Source organism: Pavona decussata, unplaced genomic scaffold, assembly GCF_977016875.1.
Source record: "Pavona decussata unplaced genomic scaffold, jaPavDecu1.1 SCAFFOLD_220, whole genome shotgun sequence".
Lineage (NCBI taxonomy): Eukaryota > Metazoa > Cnidaria > Anthozoa > Scleractinia > Agariciidae > Pavona > Pavona decussata.
In genome coordinates, this window is record NW_028145625.1 from 197,501 (window position 1) to 221,012 (window position 23,512).

Consider the following 23,512-nt stretch of genomic DNA (forward strand, 5'->3'; position numbering starts at 1 on the left):
ATGGGACCAAGTCACATCGTCCCATGTGCTCATCTGTGCCCCTGCCATCTTGGAAGTGCCTGTGTGGAGATTGAAAGCATTTTAAAGTGGACTTTTACCTCCTGCAAATAATCTCTATCCTATAGATGGCGCTCAGTTGTATAGCTCAACATGTTAGACTTTTCGTTTCTGTAAGATTTAGACAATGATGTCTGATTGAATTGTTTAAAATGCTAGATGCTGTTAGATTGAGAGAAATTAATGATATCTGACTGTATCACTTGAAATGCTAAATTCCTATAGCTCAACATGGTGCATTCCTCTTTGTATTAGACTGAGAAAATGGTATCTGATTGTATCACTTTAAATGCTAGATTTGTATAGTTCAACATGGTATACAGCCGGCATTGTTTCATGTAAGATTGAGACAATTACATTTGATTTTATAACTTTAAATGCGAGCTCGAGGTTTGTTGATTATTTTCCTTGGATTACACAGAGCATCCAAGGAATTTATAAAAAAAAAGCTCGGTAACTTTTATCAATGATTTGTGAAATATACACAACAACTACTATGAACTTAAGGGATACAACTTCCCCATGGTGGGGATATTTGATCTGATTTGACCCAATTTTGGGGTCCCAAAGTGGGGATATTGACCAAAAATTCTTCTGAAAAGTCAAATGCCCCACATATGCCCGGGTTCCCCCCCCCCCCCCCCCTGGGCTTAACATTAATAGATGCATTACTGTTACATAGTAGAGTGGGTATATGCTCTGACTTTTGGTAAGGGTGAGATTTGCCCAGTTAGTGGTAATACTTTTTATACTAAACATTTGTACGTGTGGTTGCATTTGGCAAACTTTTTACAGAAAATTAATTTGATTTAGTTTGCGGACAAAATCTGTCATCCCTAATTTTCCTGGCCTCAGTTGTTCAAAGGCTGGATAAGTTTATCCGCTGGATAAGGCACTATTCAAGGTCTAAAATATAGTTCACGTTGCACGTTGTGGTTAGAGTGTGCATATTCGCTTGACACAAGGATATACTGAAATCTTTGCACAGATTGAAACTGTCGGATAGTGACTTATCCACAGGATAAAGTTATCGGGCTTTTGAACAACTGGAGCCTGGTTGGCAAAATTTGTGAAATTTGCCAAAAATATATAGAAGACCCATAGTGCTCAGGTGGTGCTGGCTGATAATTTTTCAGGAAAATAAGCTGAACAATAGGGATTACAACAGTAATTGTCAAAGCTTGGAAGGCTTGATAGAAGAATTTGGATAAGCTTGAAAAGCATGGGTTTGATTCAAATAATAATTGCATCCTTTCTTTGGCATGAAGCCCAGACGAGCACTGAGCAGAGTTTGCTTTCACCATCTTCCCTTGAGATTGAGGAGCAAAAGCGGTCTTAGACAACCAATGAAGAGTAAAATGTTGATCAGCTTGTATTGTGGGTCGAGAAATTTGCCTGCATTTACTATGTGACTCAGATTTTTTTTTTCTGGTTGCAGTTTTATATCTTGAAAGGTTTTTGTCTACAAAGCTTTGAAGTTTTGCGTAAGTGCAACCCATGTCTAAATTAAAAGTTATTATTATTATTATTATTATTATTATTATTATTATTATTATTATTATTATTATTATTATTATTATTATTATTATTATGTCTAATTAAATATGCTCCTTGCTAAATATTAAAATAGAAGGGCTGCCTGTAAAAAGGGGTGTATGTCGCTTCTTGGTGAAAATTTTGATTATTTTCTGAAGAATCTTGCTAAATCAAGATTAACGTACAAGTCTGTTGCAAAGATTTTGGAAGATCCTGTGCAAAAATCCAAATTTTACCCCCAAAAGCCGTGAATGCCCCGTTAAGGGAAAGGCCTTCAATTCAATTTGGTATCTAGGACCAGAGGACACAAACAACAGAAATGGAGAAGCATTATTTTTTTAAACTTCATTTAATTGTGTCTTCTTCGTATTGTTGTCAAGCTGGAAAATTAATACTGTATTGTATATCTAAAGACAGTTATGTCCAGAAATGCACCTAAAACCTGAATTTGGGTACTTTATATAAAACAGACTTTTGTCTTTTTCAGCGACTTCATGTTTGACAATTATTTGTGTTTCAGTAAGAATTTAGGTTCGGGGACACCTTGTGATGTCTATCATACAGGTCATGTATTTCATTAGCGTGCATTTTTGAACATATCTCCTTGATGGTGTCTACATTCTTTCTAGTTCACTATGTGATCAGTTCTTGGGGCGCTAATATAGTGGCATATCTACATTGCAAAAGTGGCTATCGGTTTGTTTCTCATAAAAGTCATATGCGCGGTAAATCAACGATTAGTCTTTTTAGGCAAGCGTAAGCAAGTACATGTAGCTAGTAGAAAAAAAAGGTTTAGATGATGTTGTATACAGTTCTCCTATGTGATGAAGATTAAGTATGGAAATTAAACCTATTTTTACCTTAGTTTCATTGTACTTTTTTTACAGTTTGATAATTTAAATGTATCCAATTTCTTACTAGGTTGCAAGAGAAAGGGGAATTTAACAAAAGAGGTTACAGTTAGATTCATAGATCGTAATAATTTACAATTGATTCATGCGTCCTAAGTGATGAACGCATGAATTAATTGTTGGCTTTAACTGTGAATTTGTTTGCTGACCGGTTTAGCGTGCACAATGGGAATATGAAGCAGGTTCGCGCAATTGAATATGATTACACGAGTTTACCAGCTATGTTATAAATTTATTTTGTTTTATTTCCCAAGTCCTTGAAACTAAGTTAGAAATAGGGTTATGGAAATTGCTCTATCTTCGTGGAATTGGAAGATATCTGGTGGAGCGAACTAGTTTTCTCATTGGGTCAACAATGACCCCATCAAGCACTTGCAGCAGGCTAAGCTAAGAATGAAGATAGCTGACAGTCAGTAATAACTGTTCCCATAGACGACCATTGCTCTGTAACGAAAGACAAAGATAAAATAATTGTATGTACAGTAACGTCTGGGTAGGCAAATTGTTTTTATTCAGGGTATATCATATGTATACACACCAACGTTGCGAGGACCGCAAAATGGTGTGTAAAGTCAAAATTTAAAGTGGAGTGTAAAAACCCTCTGAGGACCAGCTCTTAAAGTTGTCGGAGACACGTTTTTCGACATCTTACGCCTTTTACAGCCTTGAAGTTTATGAGGACCAGGTATCGGTCCTCGCAACTACGGGGGTCCTCACAACGTTGGTGTGCAACTTTAGGGTTGTTTATTTCAATTCAAGATTGACGCTTTTCGAAAGAATATATAAAAATGTCTATTTCATAGAAAAGGATCTTGAAAGCCAATTGGACTAGTGTAAGTTGAGTTCAACTTACACTAGTCTCAATTGAGAGACTGTTTTGGTCTCACTCTGCATTTTATACCCAGTCTGCAGACTGCATTTTATACCCAGTCTGCAGTCTGCAATCTGCACCCTGCAGTCTGTATTTTATACTGACCTATGGTGAATAGCACCTCCTCCTAGTATGAAAAAGCCATGAAAGCATACTTCTTTAACCAGGGGCACCCAACGACTGTTTTGTGCAAAATATCTGTTCGGAGAAGCTATATTCCATAGAATATTATATTAAAACTTACTTGTTCACGATTGAAATTACTAGCTAACCGTTTCATTCGATTCATGTCAATTTTAGAAGCTTACCTAAATAATCCCTACGATTGTCTGAAGCTAGATTTTTCACATTTCACTGCCTAAATAAATCTATTTTTCTCCCTACCCCTTTCGACGCCTGCTACGCAGGCTATACAAAATAGCTATATTGATCGGATTCAAAGAAATGAAAATTCAAAGACTGGGAGGAATTAGCAAAATTCCCTCTTTTGTATTTCAATTAAGTTTTCAAAAAAGTAATTCTGAAACCCTAGGATGACCAACACGTACAAATTCTAAAGCGCCAATAACTTACAATTCTAGAGTTCTAAAAGTACTCTGGAGAGCCTAAAAAGAGTTTTCAATGCATTTCAAGGAAACCGTCGTTAAGTGCCGCCTGTTCAACCATACAAAACTAACTTTAACCATAACAATAATTTCATGATAAAATCTGCCTCCTGCAATTTGGAAACATAAAAATTCTTCACCTTTGAGAACCTGCAGTAACTTAAAAATCCGTGCATCCTAAAGTGACCGCCTTCGAAACCACTTTTTACGCCAAATATGAATATTCAAATGCCGGACGCCATTTTGTTTTGGAACACAACTCCCAAGCTCTCTCGATATTAGAGTCCAAGCCCACGAAAGTGAGTGCACGCACGCATTCAATTCGCGTTCGTGTCGCGACTATTAACACCAACCTTAGTTAATAAATGCGTCTCTAGTGCCGCTTATTAACTCCGTTCCAGTTTGCAGTCTCTCGTGACCTATATATTATCACACTCCCACGAAGTGAAGAAGTCCGGTTAACTCTTTTCACAACAGCCCGTCTCCATCAGTGACTCACAAACTGACATGTCAAGCCAAGGCTACCGGTCTAGATCGGATCCGATGGAGTGTGACCGTCTGCCCACATTTTCCACCCCCTCTCAAACTCAACTTATTGTTTATTCATTAAGTCTCTCGCGAACTGACACACGGCAGTCCGATGGACTCTTGCCACGGCAACCAGTCTCCATCGGATCCGATGGAGTCTGTTTGCTGACATTTTCCACCCCCTCCCAACTCAAATTACTGAATATTTACTAAGTCTCTCGCGAACTGACACGCGGCAGTCCGTTGATTTCGATCCACGGCAACCCGTCTCCATCGGATCCGATGGAGTCCGTTTGCCGACATTTTCCAACCCCTCTCAACCATAGTTTGCTCTATATTTACTAAGTCCCTCGCGAACTGACACACGGCAGTCCGATGGACTCGTTCCACGGCAACCCGTCTCCATCGGATCCGATGGAGTCCGTTTGCCAACATTTTCCACCCCCCTCACAACTATACTTTGCTGTATATATACTAAGTCTCTCGCGAACTGACATGCGGCAGTCCGATGGACTCGTTCCACGGCAACCCGTCCCCATCGGATCCGATGGAGTCCGTTTGCCGACATTTTCCAACCCCCTCTCAACTATAGGTTGCTGTATATATGCTAAGAATCTCGCGAAATAACATGCGGCAGTCTAATGGACAACCCGTCTCCATCGGATCCGATGGAGTCCGTTTGCCAACATTTTCCACCCCCTCCATCTATACTTTCCTGTATATATACTAAGTCTCTCGCGAACTGACATGCGGCAGTCCGATGGACTCGCTCCACGGCAACCCGTCTCCATCGGATCCGATGGAGTCCGTCTCCCAACATTTTCCACTCCCCTCACAACTATACTTTGCTGTACATATACTAAGTCTCTCGCGAACTGACATACGGCAGTCCGAAGGACTCATTCCACGGCAACCCGTCTCCATCGGATCCGATGAAGTCCGTTTGCCGACATTTTTCAACCCCCTCTCAACTAATTTTTGCTGTATATATGCTTAGACTCTCGCGAAATGTCATGCGGCAGTCCGATGGACTTGTTCCACGGCAACCCGTCTCCATCGGTTCCGATGGAGTCCGTTTGCCAACATTTTCCACCCCCCTCCACCTATACTTTGCTGTATACATACTAAGTCTCTCGCGAGCTGACATGCGGCAGTCCGATGGACTCGTTCCACGGCAACGTGTCTCCATCGGATCCGATGGAGTCTGTTTGCCGACATTTTCCACCCCCTCTCAACTATAGTATGCTGTATATTTTACTAAGTCCCTCGCGAACTGACACGTGGCAGTCCGATGGATCCGATGGAGTCCGTTTGCCAACATTTTCCACCCCCCTCCACCTATACTTTGCTGTATACATACTAAGTCTCTCGCGAGCTGACATGCGGCAGTCCGATGGACTCGTTCCACGGCAACCCGTCTCCATCGGATCCGATGGAGTCTGTTTGCCAACATTTTCCACCCCCTCTATCTATACTTTGCTTTATATATACTAAGTCTCTCTCGAACTGACATGCGGCAGTCCGATGGACTCGCTCCACGGCAACCCGTCTCCATCGGATCCGATGGAGTCCGTCTGCCAACATTTTCCACCCCCCTCACAACTATACTTTGCTGTACATATACTAAGTCTCTCGCGAACTGACATACGGCAGTCCGAAGGACTCGTTCGACGGGAACCCGTCCCCATCGGATCCGATGAAGTCCGTTTGCCGACATTTTTCAACCCCCTCTCAACTAATTTTTGCTGTATATATGCTAAGACTCTCGTGAAATGACATGCGGCAGTTCGATGAACTTGTTCCACGGCAACCCGTCTCCATCGGATCCGATGGAGTCCATTTGCCAACATTTTCCACCCCCCTCCACCTATACTTTGCTGTATACATACTAAGTCTCTAGCGAGCTGACATGCGGCAGTCCGATGGACTCGTTCCACGGCAACGTGTCTCCATCGGATCCGATGGAGTCCGTTTACCGACATTTTCCACCCCCTCTCAACTATAGTATGCTGTATATTTTACTAAGTCCCTGGCGAACTGACACGTGGCAGTCCGATGGACTCGTTCGACGGGAACCCGTCCCCATCGGATCCGATGGAGTCCATTTGCCGACATTTTCCAGCCCCCTCCTCAACTATACTTTGCTGTATTTATACTAAGTCTCTCGCGAACTGACTTGCGGTGAGTCTGGTTATTCATGGCCTTCGTCCATCGGACTCAGTTTGGGTGTATTAGACAACCCTCACTCGAGTGGCCGTTTAGGGGAAAACATTTGCAATATTTTGAAAATCCCGCCAGTTTTGGCGAACAACGCAGACTTGTTTTGGTTATCGACATGTTCAGATGGAGGGATACAGATATCCAGTTCGTTGCAGGCTTCAGTTTATAATGGTTTTGATCTTTGTACTGTGTATTTGGTAGAAGGATTTGGAATTTCGAGGTAAGTTTTGTATAATCTTTCGGTTGCGGCAACGAAACTTGATTATTTCCGTTATTATCGTTAATCTCGCTAATTTCTGGTGTTTTATAAGATTTAGGGTTAGGGTTTAACTTATTTTTATTGATAAATCGATTCCCTCTTCGATACTTTAACCGATAGTTCTTCTCTATTTTTTCCTCGACGGTTACCGACGTCATCCACCAGTACACTGATCCGTTTGGAAGCCAACAAAGCGCTTCAAAGGGGGCGGGTCCTTCCCTTTTATAGGATCGCTCCGTGTTTAATGAAACTCGTTCAGCGTTTTAATTACGTTCAAATTGATAAGAAATGTTAATCTTGCTTCGCAGAGAAATTTCAAAGCGATAGTTATCTCATTTCTTGATTTGTTGTTTAAACATTCGTTGATGACATGTTCGATGGAAATATGGTCGCGTTAGTCGAATATCATAACTTTAACCTGTCACTTGTGGAACAGAAAACTGGATTGCGGACAAATATTTTAACAGATTTTCACAGATGAAGGATGAAACTTTCCGCTAATATGTAGAAGAGCCTGTGAGTATAAGCTACTTTTGCAATTTATTCCTCTGAACTTGGGCTAAATCTCATGTTGTAATAAGTGCTAAAAGTAGAAAAACGTTTTGCCCTCAGATTTATCATAGTAATTAAAGCTTTTGATTGCAATTCATCCTAGCGAATTAAGAGGTTTTGAATGTTCTGTATTCTCCAGTACTAACACCTGCAAGTCTTGCAAAATTCACAATCTCACCAGTCAGTTTCGCGCACAGTCCGGGGTGCGAAAACTTCGAGCACAAAATCACAAAATTAAATTTCTCCATTCGTATTTCATATTTGTTACCTACTTGCCAAGAGAAGTTGATGGGAGAGTTACCAGCGGAATCTATTCTCTTTTATCGGGCGACGTGTTTCAATGGGCGCGATTTCGGCGGCAGAGGGCTGAGGTTTTCGACACTTTGAAGTTGGACGATCTCAAGGAGACTAAATGCCCGGCAGTGAGAAATATACACAGGATTAGGCCAGACCGGACAGCCAAAATGAAATTTCTTGAGAGTATTCAATGTTGTTCTCGGAAATACTAAACGATTCTAAGAATTATTTTCCTAGCCAGAAGCGCGAGTGTGATTCGATGAAAATTTCTGACTGTCGGGCACTTTATAGTCTCCGGGTTAAGATCGTGCCCGGCAGTCTCTTGCGAATATTTCTGTGTCGAATGTTGGTTGCTAGCTTGAGAGAAAGCATTTTTCCGTGGTCGTTCACGAATCTTTACTTAGTGTCAGTCTCGATTTGCATTGACGTCATCCTTTAGTTCCATCCTTAGAGATCTAGCAACAGATACAATCTGCCCAGGCTGAATCTCCTCTAGCTTGCTCCTTTCGGGGTTTGCAACAACAGTCAATTAAACACCGACGTTCAGACGCTAACTGACAGCACCAGTTGAATGAATTTGTTCAATAGACCCACTCAGGGATTTATTTGCAATATTGTTATACTAACAGACACTGGGGCCGGCCAATATAGAGTAAAAAGATCGATTTATCGAAAGTAGGATGGTCTTTCAGATAACACACTGCTCCTAAACGAAACGGAAAAAAAATCGTTGTTAGAAGATTTTTGTGAGACCTTTTTAAATCTTTTTGTATTTTGCATGTAAAAAAGTTTGATATGACTGAGTGTATTTCATCCAACCGACCACCCGTGCTCTTGCAATCAATTACGTCTTTACTACAAAGGGAGCCGGAAGCTAAGATAAAAGTTTAACCCTTGTCGTGCGGGTCCCGGAATATTCCGGACGCGCGTGTACGTCCGCTTGGACGGATCCCGGAATATTCCGGGTTTCCGAATACTATTGTTTTACTGAGGACTAAGCTCGGCAAACCTCGGACCTTTGTCGGTTATTGTTCTGGGCCCAACCAAGGAACATAAATAAAGTACCCGACAGAGTTCCGAAGACCCTAATTCAATAATAGAATTAATTAGCATAAAAATATATTTTGCCTTGCAGCTCTGGCAAATAAATTTGTGTACTGCACTTCAATGGCAACGATGTTCCTGTTTTTACCAACGACTTGACGAACTCTGGAAAGTGGCAGCCTACCTTTGGAAGTGTGTCACGAAACCTTTCTGTTCAGTGATTTCTTGCTAGACTAGCAGCAAAGTACAAAAGGTGTAAGGACAAGGACACCAACAAGAAAATTAAATTAGGAAAAATGCTGCTAAACAGAGTCAAAGAGTGTTGATTGGAGACTCTTTGATAAAGAGCAGAATTTCATTGAGTGGCAAAACACCAGAAATGTTCAGTTCTCGTGTAGATGCAGCCAAAGCAACAAGGCCGACTGAGAAGCCATTCTGATGAAAAGAGAAGGCTTTTGTCCATTGTTTCTCTGGACTATTCGTACTCTATTATTCAACGATATTTTCAGTGCATCAAAAAGTGCAACATCTCCTAGGTCTACATCACATTTTATATATTCGGGCGAGCCGGGGGCGTACCTGCGGATAAATTCAAGTTCACACGGCAATGTGTGAGTTCTGGAGTGCTGGAGGAATTGACCTAATTTCTGTACAGAGATGATGTGTCTCGAGCATCATCATGTAGGAGTCAGGAAACAGCAGTCAGGTACTGGCAAGACACAATAAAAGGCCTAGTAAACCAGTATTTGCTCGAATTTCCAAATGGAGTAAAAAAAAAAAACATAAAAGGTTTTGAAAATTTAATGGTGGCTCTAAACCCCTCTGATAGAAATTTTCTAAAACTTAACAGAAAAAAAAATTGTATCTAAACATGGTGATTATATTTTTATAATAAAAAAAGGGAATCACTGAGGTTAATGAAAGAAGATGCAGTGAGAAGTAAACAAGCTGACTACGCGAAACTGTAGAGACGTAAATGACTTCATACATGCTAAAAGACTTGCCAGAAAGAAACATCTGCTAGCATATGCATGGTAAATTTAAAATGGATTTAGCCAATAAAAGAACTGGCCAGCAGCTAAGGAAAATAAAACATGATGGAAAGCGAATTAGTGTCAATTTGATGGACATATCTCGTTACATGACAGCTTTAATGACATTCTTCCATCGTTTTTATTACGTTCAAATTGGTAAGAAATATTAATCTTGCTTCAAGGAGAAATGTCAAGGCGATATTTATCTCATTTCTTGATTTGCTGCTCAAAACATTCGTTGATAACATGTTCGATTAATATGACCGTGTTAGTCGAATGTCACAACTTTCTTAATTTCTCTCACTTGAGGAACAGAAACTGGATTGCAGCCAAATATTTTAGCAGATTTTCATAGATAAAGGATGAAATTTTCCGCTAATATGTAGAAGAGCCTGTGAGTATGAGCTACTTTTCCAATTTATTCCTCTGAACTTGGGCTAAATCTTATGTTGCGATAAGTGCTAAAAGTAGACAAACTTTGTGCCCTCAGATTTATCATAGTAATTAAAGCTTTTGAGTGCAATTCATTATATTATAAACATGTAAAAGGGTCTTCGTTTATAACGAACGAATTATGAGGCTTTGAATGTTCTGTATTCTCCAGTTCTAACACCTGCAAGTCTTGCAAAATTCACAATCTCGCCAGTCGGTTTCGCGCACAGCCCGTGGTGCGAAAAGTTCGAATCACAAATTTCAAAAAGATTCAATTTCGCATTTCGTATTTCATATTTGTTACGTACTTGCCGAGGGAAGTTAATGAAGGAGTTGCCAGTGAAATCTACTTTGAGATACAAAATTGAACATGAGGTTCTAAGGAAGATGTCGCTCTTAAATACTACGTTGTGGCTGTATGCCCGACAGAAGGCATGGTCTCAAAAAGTCTAAATACACCTGTACACGGCAGTCGGAAATTTTAATCGAATTTCTACGGAAAGTGACAATAAAACATTCTTAAAAGCTTCCAATGTTTGTTTGGAAATACCAAGCGATTCTAAAAATTATTTTGGTTTCGTAGTGGACAAAGTTTCCAAGCGCGAACATTCTATATAATCACTAGGTTTTGGACACTTGGGAAAAATTGTGGTTGGACAATCTCATAGAGACTAAATGGCTGGCAGTGAGAAAAATACACAGGATAAGGCCGGACAGCTAAAATAAAATATTTTAAGAGTATTCAATGCAGTTCTCGGAAATACTAAATGATTCGAAAATTTGTTTTCCTAGCCAGAAGCGCGAGCGTGTTTTGATGAAAATTTCTCACTGCCGCGCACTTTAGTCTCCGGTTTGAGATCGTGCTAGGCAGTCAGAACTCAAATATTTTTTGCATCGAAAACCTAGTGATTTTATAGCATTTTCGTGCATGAAAAATTCGTCCACTACAAAACCAAAATGATTTTGAAAAACATTTGGAATTTCCAGACAAACAACGAATACTCTCACGACTGTTTTATCTTGACTTTCTGTAGAAATTCGATTAAAATTTCTGACTGCCTTCCACTTACTGGCTATGTATCAGTGAGATCGTGGTCGGCGGCTGGGCGTATAGGCATAGCGAAATTGTTATCGAGTTTGATTAAAGAGACATTTATCAGTCTATGGTTTCTCAATAGATCGGCATGACATGAAATTAAACAAAATAAACGGATTAATTGTGTTCTTGTTTTCTTTTAATTACCACTGGATTGCGAGTTTGAGAGGAAACATTGGCTGTTCACGAATCGTTACCTAGTGTCAGTCTCGATTTCCATTGGCGTCCTTTTTCAGTTCCATCTTTCGAGATCTAGCGGCAGATAGAGTTCCTGTCTCGGCTTCTCTTCGTTTCCACAATATGCCCAGGTTGAGTGTCCTCTAACTTGCGGCTCTCGGGGTTTGCAAAAACAATCGATTAAAGACTACGTTCAGACGCTAACTGTCGACACCAGTTGAATGAATTTGTTCAATAGACCCACTGACAAGGCTTTATTTGCACTGATATTGTCAGACTAACAGACACTGGGTCCAATATGGAGTAAAGAAGACCGATTTTTCGAAACTAACTAACTAATTAACTAAACAAAGCCGGAAAAATCATTGTTAGAAGATTTTTTGCGAGAACGTCCCTTAATCGTTTTTGTTTTTTGCATGTAAAAAAAGTTTGATATGTCGGAGTATTTCCCATGCAACCCCCCAATCAATTACGTCTTCACTACAAAAGGGAGCTGTTAGCGCTAAAAAAACAATATTTTTTTTTAAATAATTAAATTGAATTTCTGGACTGTTTACAACATGATTGATGTCGTATGTAAAAAGGGTCACAAATAAATTATTTTTCGATTTGTTGTGACTACGACCTATTGTAAAAGAAAGTAATTAGTTGGCACCGCTAAGATCAAAGATCTATAAATGGATTGATACTATTTTTGTGCGTTTACCTTGTAGCACTGAAATAGAAATTTGATTTACTTGCAATATGACTGATATTGTATGCTTTTTACCAGCTCCGCCAACAGACAACGGCAGAAATACTGTCTGTCATTAAGGATCTATTGTAAAAAGAAAGTAATTAACTGACCTCGCTAAGATTAAGATTAAAAAAGTTCTTTTTGCATGCAACGGCCAAGCGTGGGCTAGTAATCCATCACGTTTTCCTACACATTCTAAAAATGAACAAGAATGTGCCGTAATACTGATAATAATCAAAGATTATGGAGTGCGTTGGATGATCTCCATCCCAGGCTCTCTCTCCTTTGCCAAGTTGGTGATGATGTTAATCTGCGGGGGATGCGAGATACGCGCCCCAAGATCCATTCATTCACGAATCAAAGTTGTCTTTTACAATCTCGACTCCAATCTGTGTTAGGAGCTTGTTTTTACTGATCATGAAGACAAGTCAATTTTAGGCTGGGCCGAGTGCAAGCAAACATTAATTTTAACATTCGTACCAAATTGTTTACATGCTAAAACAGTGAAGCACTTAAAATTGGACCTTTGATCTCAGTGCTGTCAATTAATTATTTTGGTGTTACAATAGGTCCAAATAACAGCAGACTCACAGTGATTTTCAAGAAGATATTTCTGATATGCACATTTCAAGGGTGTTTACTGGTTGTCGTCCACATTATCAGATTGAATTCGTATAGGACTTTTCTAGAATAAACAAACGAACATCAAATACTCTCAAGACTGTTTTAACGTCTCTTTCTGTAGAAATTCGATGAAAATGTCTGACTGTCAGGCATTTACGGGCTATGTATTTGAGATCGTGGCCGGCTACCGGGCGTATAGCCACAGCGAAATTATTATCGTGTTTGAAAAAAGAAACATCTATAGGTCTATCTATGGTTTCTCAACATTTGCCGATCACGAACGAAATTTCACACCATCAGCCGAAACCTTGGGATCTGATCCATGCGACAAAAGTTGCGACAAAGATCGTTCAATGCCAGTACAGTAATCGTATCTTCCTCATTTAGTAGTGTTCAAGTGCCCGAACTTTCGCTTCGACCATACAAAGAATGTGAGCTTAGAACTCAGCAAATGATGAGGGCTAAGGCCATTGACAGTCTTGCAGCTCTGGCAAATAAATTTGTGTACTGCACTTCAATGGCAACGATGTTCCTGTTTTTACCAACGACTTGACGAACTCTGGAAAGTGGCAGCCTACCTTTGGAAGTGTGTCACGAAACCTTTCTGTTCAGTGATTTCTTGCTAGACTAGCAGCAAAGTACAAAAGGTGTAAGGACAAGGACACCAACAAGAAAATTAAATTAGGAAAAATGCTGCTAAACAGAGTCAAAGAGTGTTGATTGGAGACTCTTTGATAAAGAGCAGAATTTCATTGAGTGGCAAAACACCAGAAATGTTCAGTTCTCGTGTAGATGCAGCCAAAGCAACAAGGCCGACTGAGAAGCCATTCTGATGAAAAGAGAAGGCTTTTGTCCATTGTTTCTCTGGACTATTCGTACTCTATTATTCAACGATATTTTCAGTGCATCAAAAAGTGCAACATCTCCTAGGTCTACATCACATTTTATATATTCGGGCGAGCCGGGGGCGTACCTGCGGATAAATTCAAGTTCACACGGCAATGTGTGAGTTCTGGAGTGCTGGAGGAATTGACCTAATTTCTGTACAGAGATGATGTGTCTCGAGCATCATCATGTAGGAGTCAGGAAACAGCAGTCAGGTACTGGCAAGACACAATAAAAGGCCTAGTAAACCAGTATTTGCTCGAATTTCCAAATGGAGTAAAAAAAAAAAAACATAAAAGGTTTTGAAAATTTAATGGTGGCTCTAAACCCCTCTGATAGAAATTTTCTAAAACTTAACAGAAAAAAAAATTGTATCTAAACATGGTGATTATATTTTTATAATAAAAAAGGGAATCACTGAGGTTAATGAAAGAAGATGCAGTGAGAAGTAAACAAGCTGACTACGCGAAACTGTAGAGACGTAAATGACTTCATACATGCTAAAAGACTTGCCAGAAAGAAACATCTGCTAGCATATGCATGGTAAATTTAAAATGGATTTAGCTAATAAAAGAACTGGCCAGCAGCTAAGGAAAACAAAACATGATGGAAAGCGAATTAGTGTCAATTTGATGGACATATCTCGTTACATGACAGCTTTAATGACATTCTTCCATCGTTTTTATTACGTTCAAATTGGTAAGAAATATTAATCTTGCTTCAAGGAGAAATGTCAAGGCGATATTTATCTCATTTCTTGATTTGCTGCTCAAAACATTCGTTGATAACATGTTCGATTAATATGACCGTGTTAGTCGAATGTCACAACTTTCTTAATTTCTCTCACTTGAGGAACAGAAACTGGATTGCAGCCAAATATTTTAGCAGATTTTCATAGATAAAGGATGAAATTTTCCGCTAATATGTAGAAGAGCCTGTGAGTATGAGCTACTTTTCCAATTTATTCCTCTGAACTTGGGCTAAATCTTATGTTGCGATAAGTGCTAAAAGTAGACAAACTTTGTGCCCTCAGATTTATCATAGTAATTAAAGCTTTTGAGTGCAATTCATTATATTATAAACATGTAAAAGGGTCTTCGTTTATAACGAACGAATTATGAGGCTTTGAATGTTCTGTATTCTCCAGTTCTAACACCTGCAAGTCTTGCAAAATTCACAATCTCGCCAGTCGGTTTCGCGCACAGCCCGTGGTGCGAAAAGTTCGAATCACAAATTTCAAAAAGATTCAATTTCGCATTTCGTATTTCATATTTGTTACGTACTTGCCGAGGGAAGTTAATGAAGGAGTTGCCAGTGAAATCTACTTTGAGATACAAAATTGAACATGAGGTTCTAAGGAAGATGTCGCTCTTAAATACTACGTTGTGGCTGTATGCCCGACAGAAGGCATGGTCTCAAAAAGTCTAAATACACCTGTACACGGCAGTCGGAAATTTTAATCGAATTTCTACGGAAAGTGACAATAAAACATTCTTAAAAGCTTCCAATGTTTGTTTGGAAATACCAAGCGATTCTAAAAATTATTTTGGTTTCGTAGTGGACAAAGTTTCCAAGCGCGAACATTCTATATAATCACTAGGTTTTGGACACTTGGGAAAAATTGTGGTTGGACAATCTCATAGAGACTAAATGGCTGGCAGTGAGAAAAATACACAGGATAAGGCCGGACAGCTAAAATAAAATATTTTAAGAGTATTCAATGCAGTTCTCGGAAATACTAAATGATTCGAAAATTTGTTTTCCTAGCCAGAAGCGCGAGCGTGTTTTGATGAAAATTTCTCACTGCCGCGCACTTTAGTCTCCGGTTTGAGATCGTGCTAGGCAGTCAGAACTCAAATATTTTTTGCATCGAAAACCTAGTGATTTTATAGCATTTTCGTGCATGAAAAATTCGTCCACTACAAAACCAAAATGATTTTGAAAAACATTTGGAATTTCCAGACAAACAACGAATACTCTCACGACTGTTTTATCTTGACTTTCTGTAGAAATTCGATTAAAATTTCTGACTGCCTTCCACTTACTGGCTATGTATCAGTGAGATCGTGGCCGGCGGCTGGGCGTATAGCCATAGCGAAATTGTTATCGAGTTTGATTAAAGAGACATTTATCAGTCTATGGTTTCTCAATAGATCGGCATGACATGAAATTAAACAAAATAAACGGATTAATTGTGTTCTTGTTTTCTTTTAATTACCACTGGATTGCGAGTTTGAGAGGAAACATTGGCTGTTCACGAATCGTTACCTAGTGTCAGTCTCGATTTCCATTGGCGTCCTTTTTCAGTTCCATCTTTCGAGATCTAGCGGCAGATAGAGTTCCTGTCTCGGCTTCTCTTCGTTTCCACAATATGCCCAGGTTGAGTGTCCTCTAACTTGCGGCTCTCGGGGTTTGCAAAAACAATCGATTAAAGACTACGTTCAGACGCTAACTGTCGACACCAGTTGAATGAATTTGTTCAATAGACCCACTGACAAGGCTTTATTTGCACTGATATTGTCAGACTAACAGACACTGGGTCCAATATGGAGTAAAGAAGACCGATTTTTCGAAACTAACTAACTAATTAACTAAACAAAGCCGGAAAAATCATTGTTAGAAGATTTTTTGCGAGAACGTCCCTTAATCGTTTTTGTTTTTTGCATGTAAAAAAAGTTTGATATGTCGGAGTATTTCCCATGCAACCCCCCAATCAATTACGTCTTCACTACAAAAGGGAGCTGTTAGCGCTAAAAAAACAATATTTTTTTTTAAATAATTAAATTGAATTTCTGGACTGTTTACAACATGATTGATGTCGTATGTAAAAAGGGTCACAAATAAATTATTTTTCGATTTGTTGTGACTACGACCTATTGTAAAAGAAAGTAATTAGTTGGCACCGCTAAGATCAAAGATCTATAAATGGATTGATACTATTTTTGTGCGTTTACCTTGTAGCACTGAAATAGAAATTTGATTTACTTGCAATATGACTGATATTGTATGCTTTTTACCAGCTCCGCCAACAGACAACGGCAGAAATACTGTCTGTCATTAAGGATCTATTGTAAAAAGAAAGTAATTAACTGACCTCGCTAAGATTAAGATTAAAAAAGTTCTTTTTGCATGCAACGGCCAAGCGTGGGCTAGTAATCCATCACGTTTTCCTACACATTCTAAAAATGAACAAGAATGTGCCGTAATACTGATAATAATCAAAGATTATGGAGTGCGTTGGATGATCTCCATCCCAGGCTCTCTCTCCTTTGCCAAGTTGGTGATGATGTTAATCTGCGGGGGATGCGAGATACGCGCCCCAAGATCCATTCATTCACGAATCAAAGTTGTCTTTTACAATCTCGACTCCAATCTGTGTTAGGAGCTTGTTTTTACTGATCATGAAGACAAGTCAGTTTTAGGCTGGGCCGAGTGCAAGCAAACATTAATTTTAACATTCGTACCAAATTGTTTACATGCTAAAACAGTGAAGCACTTAAAATTGGACCTTTGATCTCAGTGCTGTCAATTAATTATTTTGGTGTTACAATAGGTCCAAATAACAGCAGACTCACAGTGATTTTCAAGACTATATTACTGTTATGCATATTTCAAGGGTGTTCACTGGTTATCGTTCACAATATTAGTTTGAATTTTGAATTGACTTTTCTAGAAGAAGATGGTACAATCCTAATTAATTAATTTCCAAAACTAAATAAAGAACGTTCAGTCTCAGCCCCATACTTAGACGTTCTTATAACAAAAGAGTGTACTTGATTAACAAAGCTCAGTGATAAAATGGTATGAAGAAGAACATGGTACAGAAACGGACTAATGAGTTATGGTTATTTCTGGCGGCTATGAGTGAAAGATCGAACGCGAAAACTTCATAAACTTCAAATGTCTAGACATTTGCCTAGGAGCCTGTTAAATACGTCTCTACGTTTGATTGAATTTATTGAAACCCCTAAAACTTAAAGAAAGGGTTTTGGAGAAAAGTGATGTTATTCAACGTTAATTGAAGAATCACATGTAAAAATCTTGGTGTTTGACCTAAATCTCTCTTCAAGAAAGCGCTTTGGAAAATTACTCGGTTGTTATTAGAACCGCAACTGCGTAACGAGAACAGGCGTAAGTGGGATTTTTCATTTCAGTTATATCAAAGTTTGCTATAATAAATAACTGTTTATTAAACTCATTTGCAGCTGACATATAGCTGAATGTCAGACGGCCACCAAATAGAAACAATGCCTGTCGCGGTGAGGTACCGGTGTAGCTAAGATTGTAACTGTAGGCAATACTGGCTCTTCTTTAGACAAGAAACAACTAATGTTCTTGTCAAAAATCCCTTTGTTTGATCGCTTTCCTCCTGAATAGGAGGGCTTGTTGATAGCAATAGTGTGCTTTTATTGTTTTCGGCTGAAGAGTCGGAGTTTACATTGGTCGAAGTGAATTGCATGTCCCAATGCGCTTGTGCCATTTTCTAGATGCGGGTTTTCTTGGTTTGTTTTTTCTCCGAAAATATTCTTCAAGAGATGACGAAGACCGTAAGTTCTGCCTTGCCGGTAAATTTTGCACTTTCAAATCAAGATCATAATATTTCATGATGTTTTGAATTACATCTATTTTCTCGTATTTTGCTTCCTGAAATGGGCTTGAATTATTTAAACAACTTACATGTGAGGCAGAAAATGCTGACATGAAGCGGTAAATGCTTGTATCAAGAAATTATAAACTCTAGAACCACAATATGTTTTTAGGAGAAAACTGGATCCCACACTGGCAAACAGCTCAGAATTAAACGGTAGCAGATTGTGACTTCCCTTTCAGCATCTTCAGGAACTAAAGATGTTCGGAATGTGAAAACATAGGGACACACGGACAAAAAAACACTTAAGAAAAATGCTTAGAACGCTAGTTCTTGTGTTCACAGATCGTTTTGTGTCCTTTTAAAGGCGTATGTGTATGAGCTAGTGCAGTTCAATATTTTCGGATGCTTTAGCTGAAAATTTTCTGTAAGTTGCTGAAAGTTTTAGGGAAGGGGTTAATTTTATTCCTCGAATTTAGGAGACGTTGCTGGCTTAACCAAAATACTGGCCGACGATTTTTTTTGCATTTACAACGACATAAACGAAAGGGACTTCTTTTCTATTGTTACGAAATTCTGAGCTGACATTTTGCCGAAGAAAACTGTATATTTTCTTTACAAGTGAATCTAAGTTTCTGAGGCGAAATGAGCCGTTGGCCGAAATTGGTACCTGATGCCGAGAAGGATCCATCTTACACAATTTATTTTACTTTGACAGGGGCGCTCCAAGTCACTTGCAAACAGTTCAGATAACGCGGGTACCGTATTTATCGTTGAAGTCATCGAGAAGTGTGTGCGTCCTTGGGTCTCGAAATAATCCTTGGTAGACCGAGCAAGCAATCTCGTTTCTCATAATGGAACTGGAAACCTGCCATAATTACTGTACTCTCGCTTAAAATAGTACTCTCAGAGCTGACGACCCATTTATCTTCGTGATTTGGACTCGTGCAGAACTAGTGCTGTAAGGTGCATTCTAAAGAGTTAAATGCTTGTTCATAGTGGAAGAAAATCGTAAGGCCCGGATGGTTTTGGTCAGCGATGTAACTCATGAGGACATTTTCAGTAAGTTCGGTACGTTTTCGAATCGTAACTTGGTTTGATCAGGATTTATAACAAAGGGTAAAACGATTTCTGAAAGTCTTCTGGCGATGGCCTTTTGTAGAAATTTTTAATCTCTATTTATAGTGAGTTGGCTCTCAAGTCACTGAGTAAATTGGTCGGTCTGTCTCTTTCTGGGGTCTGAAGGTGCTACAAATGTGCGAGGAAAGAAAGGGGAGGCAACATGCAACAGAAACTTAGATAGAAATGAACTCAGTAGGCAAGCGATCATGAGTTCTCTCACCCCGAGTCTTTATATGCCAAGCTCTGCTTTATGCGTCTGGAGTTTTACCTGTTACAGTGGAATTGACACTAATTGTATGTTTTGCCAATTTTTAAGTTGCTCCGAGACTCTTAAAGAATGGTCAAATATAAAACTCTTTATTTTGAAACCTCAGCATTGGATGTGTACAATTAAGAGACATAATGGCATTTCTCAGTATCTGTTCCTTGAATACTCCACTCTGGAATGGAACTTTGTTTTCGCGAACGTTTTGTTTACTGTTTAAGTTTACTCTCTAGCGTGATAATGGTCAGCGCTGCTAATTTTCTCTAAGCCATAAACAGAAATACAGTTACGTAACTCGAGTTAGTGCTAGTAAGGCGACAAGTAAAACAAAGAATGACAACCTGTTCCAATTATTGTACAATTAAGAGACATAATGGCATTTTCTCCTTATCTGTAGCTTGAATACTCATTTCTGGAATGGAACGTTGTTGTCGCAAACGATTCGTTTAAGTTTATTCTCTAGTTTGATAATGGTCAGCGCTGTCAATTTTCTCTCTGTTATAGACAGAAATATAGTTACGTAACCCGAGTTAGTGCTAAAGAGGCGACAAGTAAAACAAAGAATAACAACCTGTTCCTGCCAATTTGGTGAACAGCCGGGCGAGCCAAAGACTAGCCAGTAAGCAGTGGGAGTGTGCGAATCTGTTCTTTTACGACTTTCAATGGTTTGCAAGGCAGAGTAACGTGTGTAGCTATGAATTTCCGCAAACAGTTAACACCTGCCTCAGTGTTTTTTTAAGTGGTCAGGAATGAGTAAATTAATTACCATTTTTAGAGAGGTCACCGTTTAATTAATGCCCTATGCTGATTTTCTCTGGGATCCAAATCGAAGCAAAAGCATGGCTAGATTATTTCTAGGGAATTTGTCTATCTACGATGATTTTGAAGGCCTATTTTTCGACCAGGTATCTAGAATCCATGCCCTTTTTCAGACTTTCAGATCAAAATCGTTAGAATTTATACCATATTTCAGACCAAAACGGCTAAAAACCATAGCCTTTGGTGACGTACATACCTCTATAGCTTACAAATTGAAATGGGAATTACGTAACCTATTGGTAAGAATGGCACAGACCAAGTGCAAACAATCCACTGCGAAGTTTCAGGCCAAAGAGGGTACTGACTGAGTAGAATGGGAACTAGGGATGCTGGATAGTGATTGAAAACGAGGAATGATACATTGAATCAAGATAATACTTGGACATTCTAGAAACCGCGCCAAACGTAGCCTGTGGAATAAGCCGGGAGTTTTTTTTTAATTGAAGAGGTCAAATAATGGTTAGAAATTTAATCAAAGTTTTTCCTCGGGCACTAAAACAATTGATACAAATGATGTCGTTAATTTTGATCCTGGTGAGCTAATAAATCTATTTCATGTATTTTCTGTCAAAAGGGTGTCCCCTTCTATCATTGGTTTAAGTGGATTTTGGGTGTAACACTCTGGTTTATAACAGCACATTCAGAGCTGAAGACTCATTCGTCCTGGTGATTTGTACTCGTTCAGAACTAGTGCTCAAAGGCCGACTTCTTACTCTACATCCTCCATCATGGTAAGTAGTGCGCTGAAAATGTTTACTCGCTTTTCGTCAATGATTTTGTTCTATCGTTCATTATTGACGGGTTATAAATTTCTATTTTTACCTCGCAGAGTGTGATTAAAAAGGAAATGAAGACTAAGCTACGTATGGAGGGTACTGTAAACGGGCACCGCTTTACAATTGAAGGTGAAGGAGAAGCCGAACCTTACAAGTAAGCTTAATTAAAAGTTGTAAAACAGTTCACTTTTAAGTAGGGGGATGATTGCTTTTCTCTGTTTTCTTCCGTCTAGTTAAATTTACGTTTTTGGGTTCGGCTAATGAAATAGTGAGCTCCTGAAACCCTCTGTCCTTCAGGCTAGCGTAGCAGACTCGAGGAGCCAACTCTGTTTTCTTAGATATGACTGTCTGATTGAATTCATTAAAAAGTAAAAGAAAAACCCAAAAGCATAATGAACGTTTTCCAAGAATTCGCTTTAGTATGTTCTAGCTGGTCTTAACCATGCCCAAAATCCACCTCTTTAGCGTTACATAAGAACTTCGTGTCCTATTTCAACGGCTATTTTTTCGTTCGCAACAATCCTTGTTTCTTCACAACTTCTTAAGTTTTGTAGTCAATGACTTCATTCCCAGAAGACCTCCGCACTCTCAAAGGAAGCACAAAAACGTCAGTTTTACAACAGGTTTCCTTATTGAGTAAACTTTTTACTATGTATTCAAGATGTTTTTTGATTAAAAAGTTACAGAATCTCAGATGCACTAAAGAAACAAGAAACAAACAAATACAATTTTTTGTTCTGTGGGTGGGGAAGGAGTGGAGGCACAAAATGCGACGCTGACTTTGAACATTCATACTTTCTTTAAATACTTAAGTAAACACTACCAAACTGATAATACAATAAACATTTGAAGTTTTAAATCAGGCTACGTTTCATACGTTGCAATAGAAAGTTCACCGTTGGAAGTTAATTTGACACCAATAATGCAGTACGTTCGAGATTATTGAAAGTTATTAAGGATTAAAACGGGAAACGCGGAAGGTATTTTCACTGTAAGTGCTCCACTAACCGCTGTAAAGCACAATTTTTGACTTCTCTTCCTCCCAAATTTTCTGATGGTCTTGAATTGCTTTATGTGTTTTAGTGGAGTGCAGTATATGAAGCTTGTCGTCACACACGGTGCTCCTTTGCCGTTTTGTTACGATATCTTGACGCCATCATTCATGTACGGCAACAGAGCGTTAACAAAGTATCCAGAGAATATAAAAGACTATTTCAAGCAGGCGTTTCCTGAGGGGTTTGACTGGGAAAGAACTATGATCTTTGAAGATCAGGCCGTTTGTACGGTAACCAGCTACATAAGGTAAGCATCATATAAAAGTGGGTCGGTTGGGCCTGAGCTGACAACTGAGTTTCCTGCAGTTAGGTGCAATTCAGCCTGTTTCGTTGTCAGTCTCACTTTTGATTTAACATTTTCCTTATCAAGAAGTATCTTGGTGTATGTCTTAACAGTCACCTCGTTTGACATGATAAAATTGAACGATTAATCGGAGGGTCTTAGGTTCGACTCGGATTTCCTTTTTCCGAGTATGCTTGTGTCACTTTGAATAATTTATCACTGACTCATTCGAATACATAATTATGTTGCAAAATAAGCAAACGTTATCTGACAACTCAGTCTTTTGTCGGCTGTAAATTATTCCCTCGTTTACCCATTTATTACCCATTTTTACAGGTTGGACCAAAATGAGAACTGTTTTATCTGTGACGTCCGTTTTCACGGTGTGAACTTTCCCCCTAATGGCCCAGTCATGCAGAAGAAGATACTGGGATGGGAGCCGTCCATCGAGAAAATGTATGCACGTGATGGGAACCTGAAAGGTGATGTTACTAAGTCTCTTCGGATTGAAGGAGGTGGCCATTACCGAGCTGACTTCAGAAGTACTTACAAGTAAGTTTATATCTGTTAAGTGATTTGATGTCTTAATATACGTCAATAAGTGAAAAAAAATTCTAATCACCTTGCACCTTCTGCACCTTTATTTGCACAATTGAATATCCTAGATATTTTTAAAGTGAATTCCTTTTATATTGCAAAATGTATGTTTTCCTATCACCAACGTTTGCTGCCTTCGCTCT

The 23,512-nt window shown here is 39.1% G+C and overlaps 1 protein-coding gene and 1 long non-coding RNA gene across 2 annotated transcripts in view; both read left to right on the top strand.

Moving 5' to 3' along the window:
- The window catches only part of LOC146459308 (GFP-like fluorescent chromoprotein cFP484), a 29,920-nt gene that overhangs the window by 3,725 nt on the left and 2,683 nt on the right, over nt 1–23,512 (top strand). Inside the window, exons 2-6 of the mRNA XM_085089670.1 lie at nt 19,171–19,514; nt 21,233–21,389; nt 21,488–21,588; nt 22,518–22,736; nt 23,109–23,324. Coding sequence (XP_084945796.1) covers nt 21,387–21,389; nt 21,488–21,588; nt 22,518–22,736; nt 23,109–23,324 — 539 coding nt within the window. The 5' untranslated portion in view covers nt 19,171–19,514; nt 21,233–21,386. The remainder of the gene's footprint in view (nt 1–19,170; nt 19,515–21,232; nt 21,390–21,487; nt 21,589–22,517; nt 22,737–23,108; nt 23,325–23,512) is intronic.
- Nucleotides 7,380–9,989, top strand: LOC146459309 (uncharacterized). The gene is made up of 2 exons (XR_014857998.1): nt 7,380–7,503; nt 8,972–9,989. It is a non-coding gene; the product is annotated as an uncharacterized LOC146459309 (long non-coding RNA).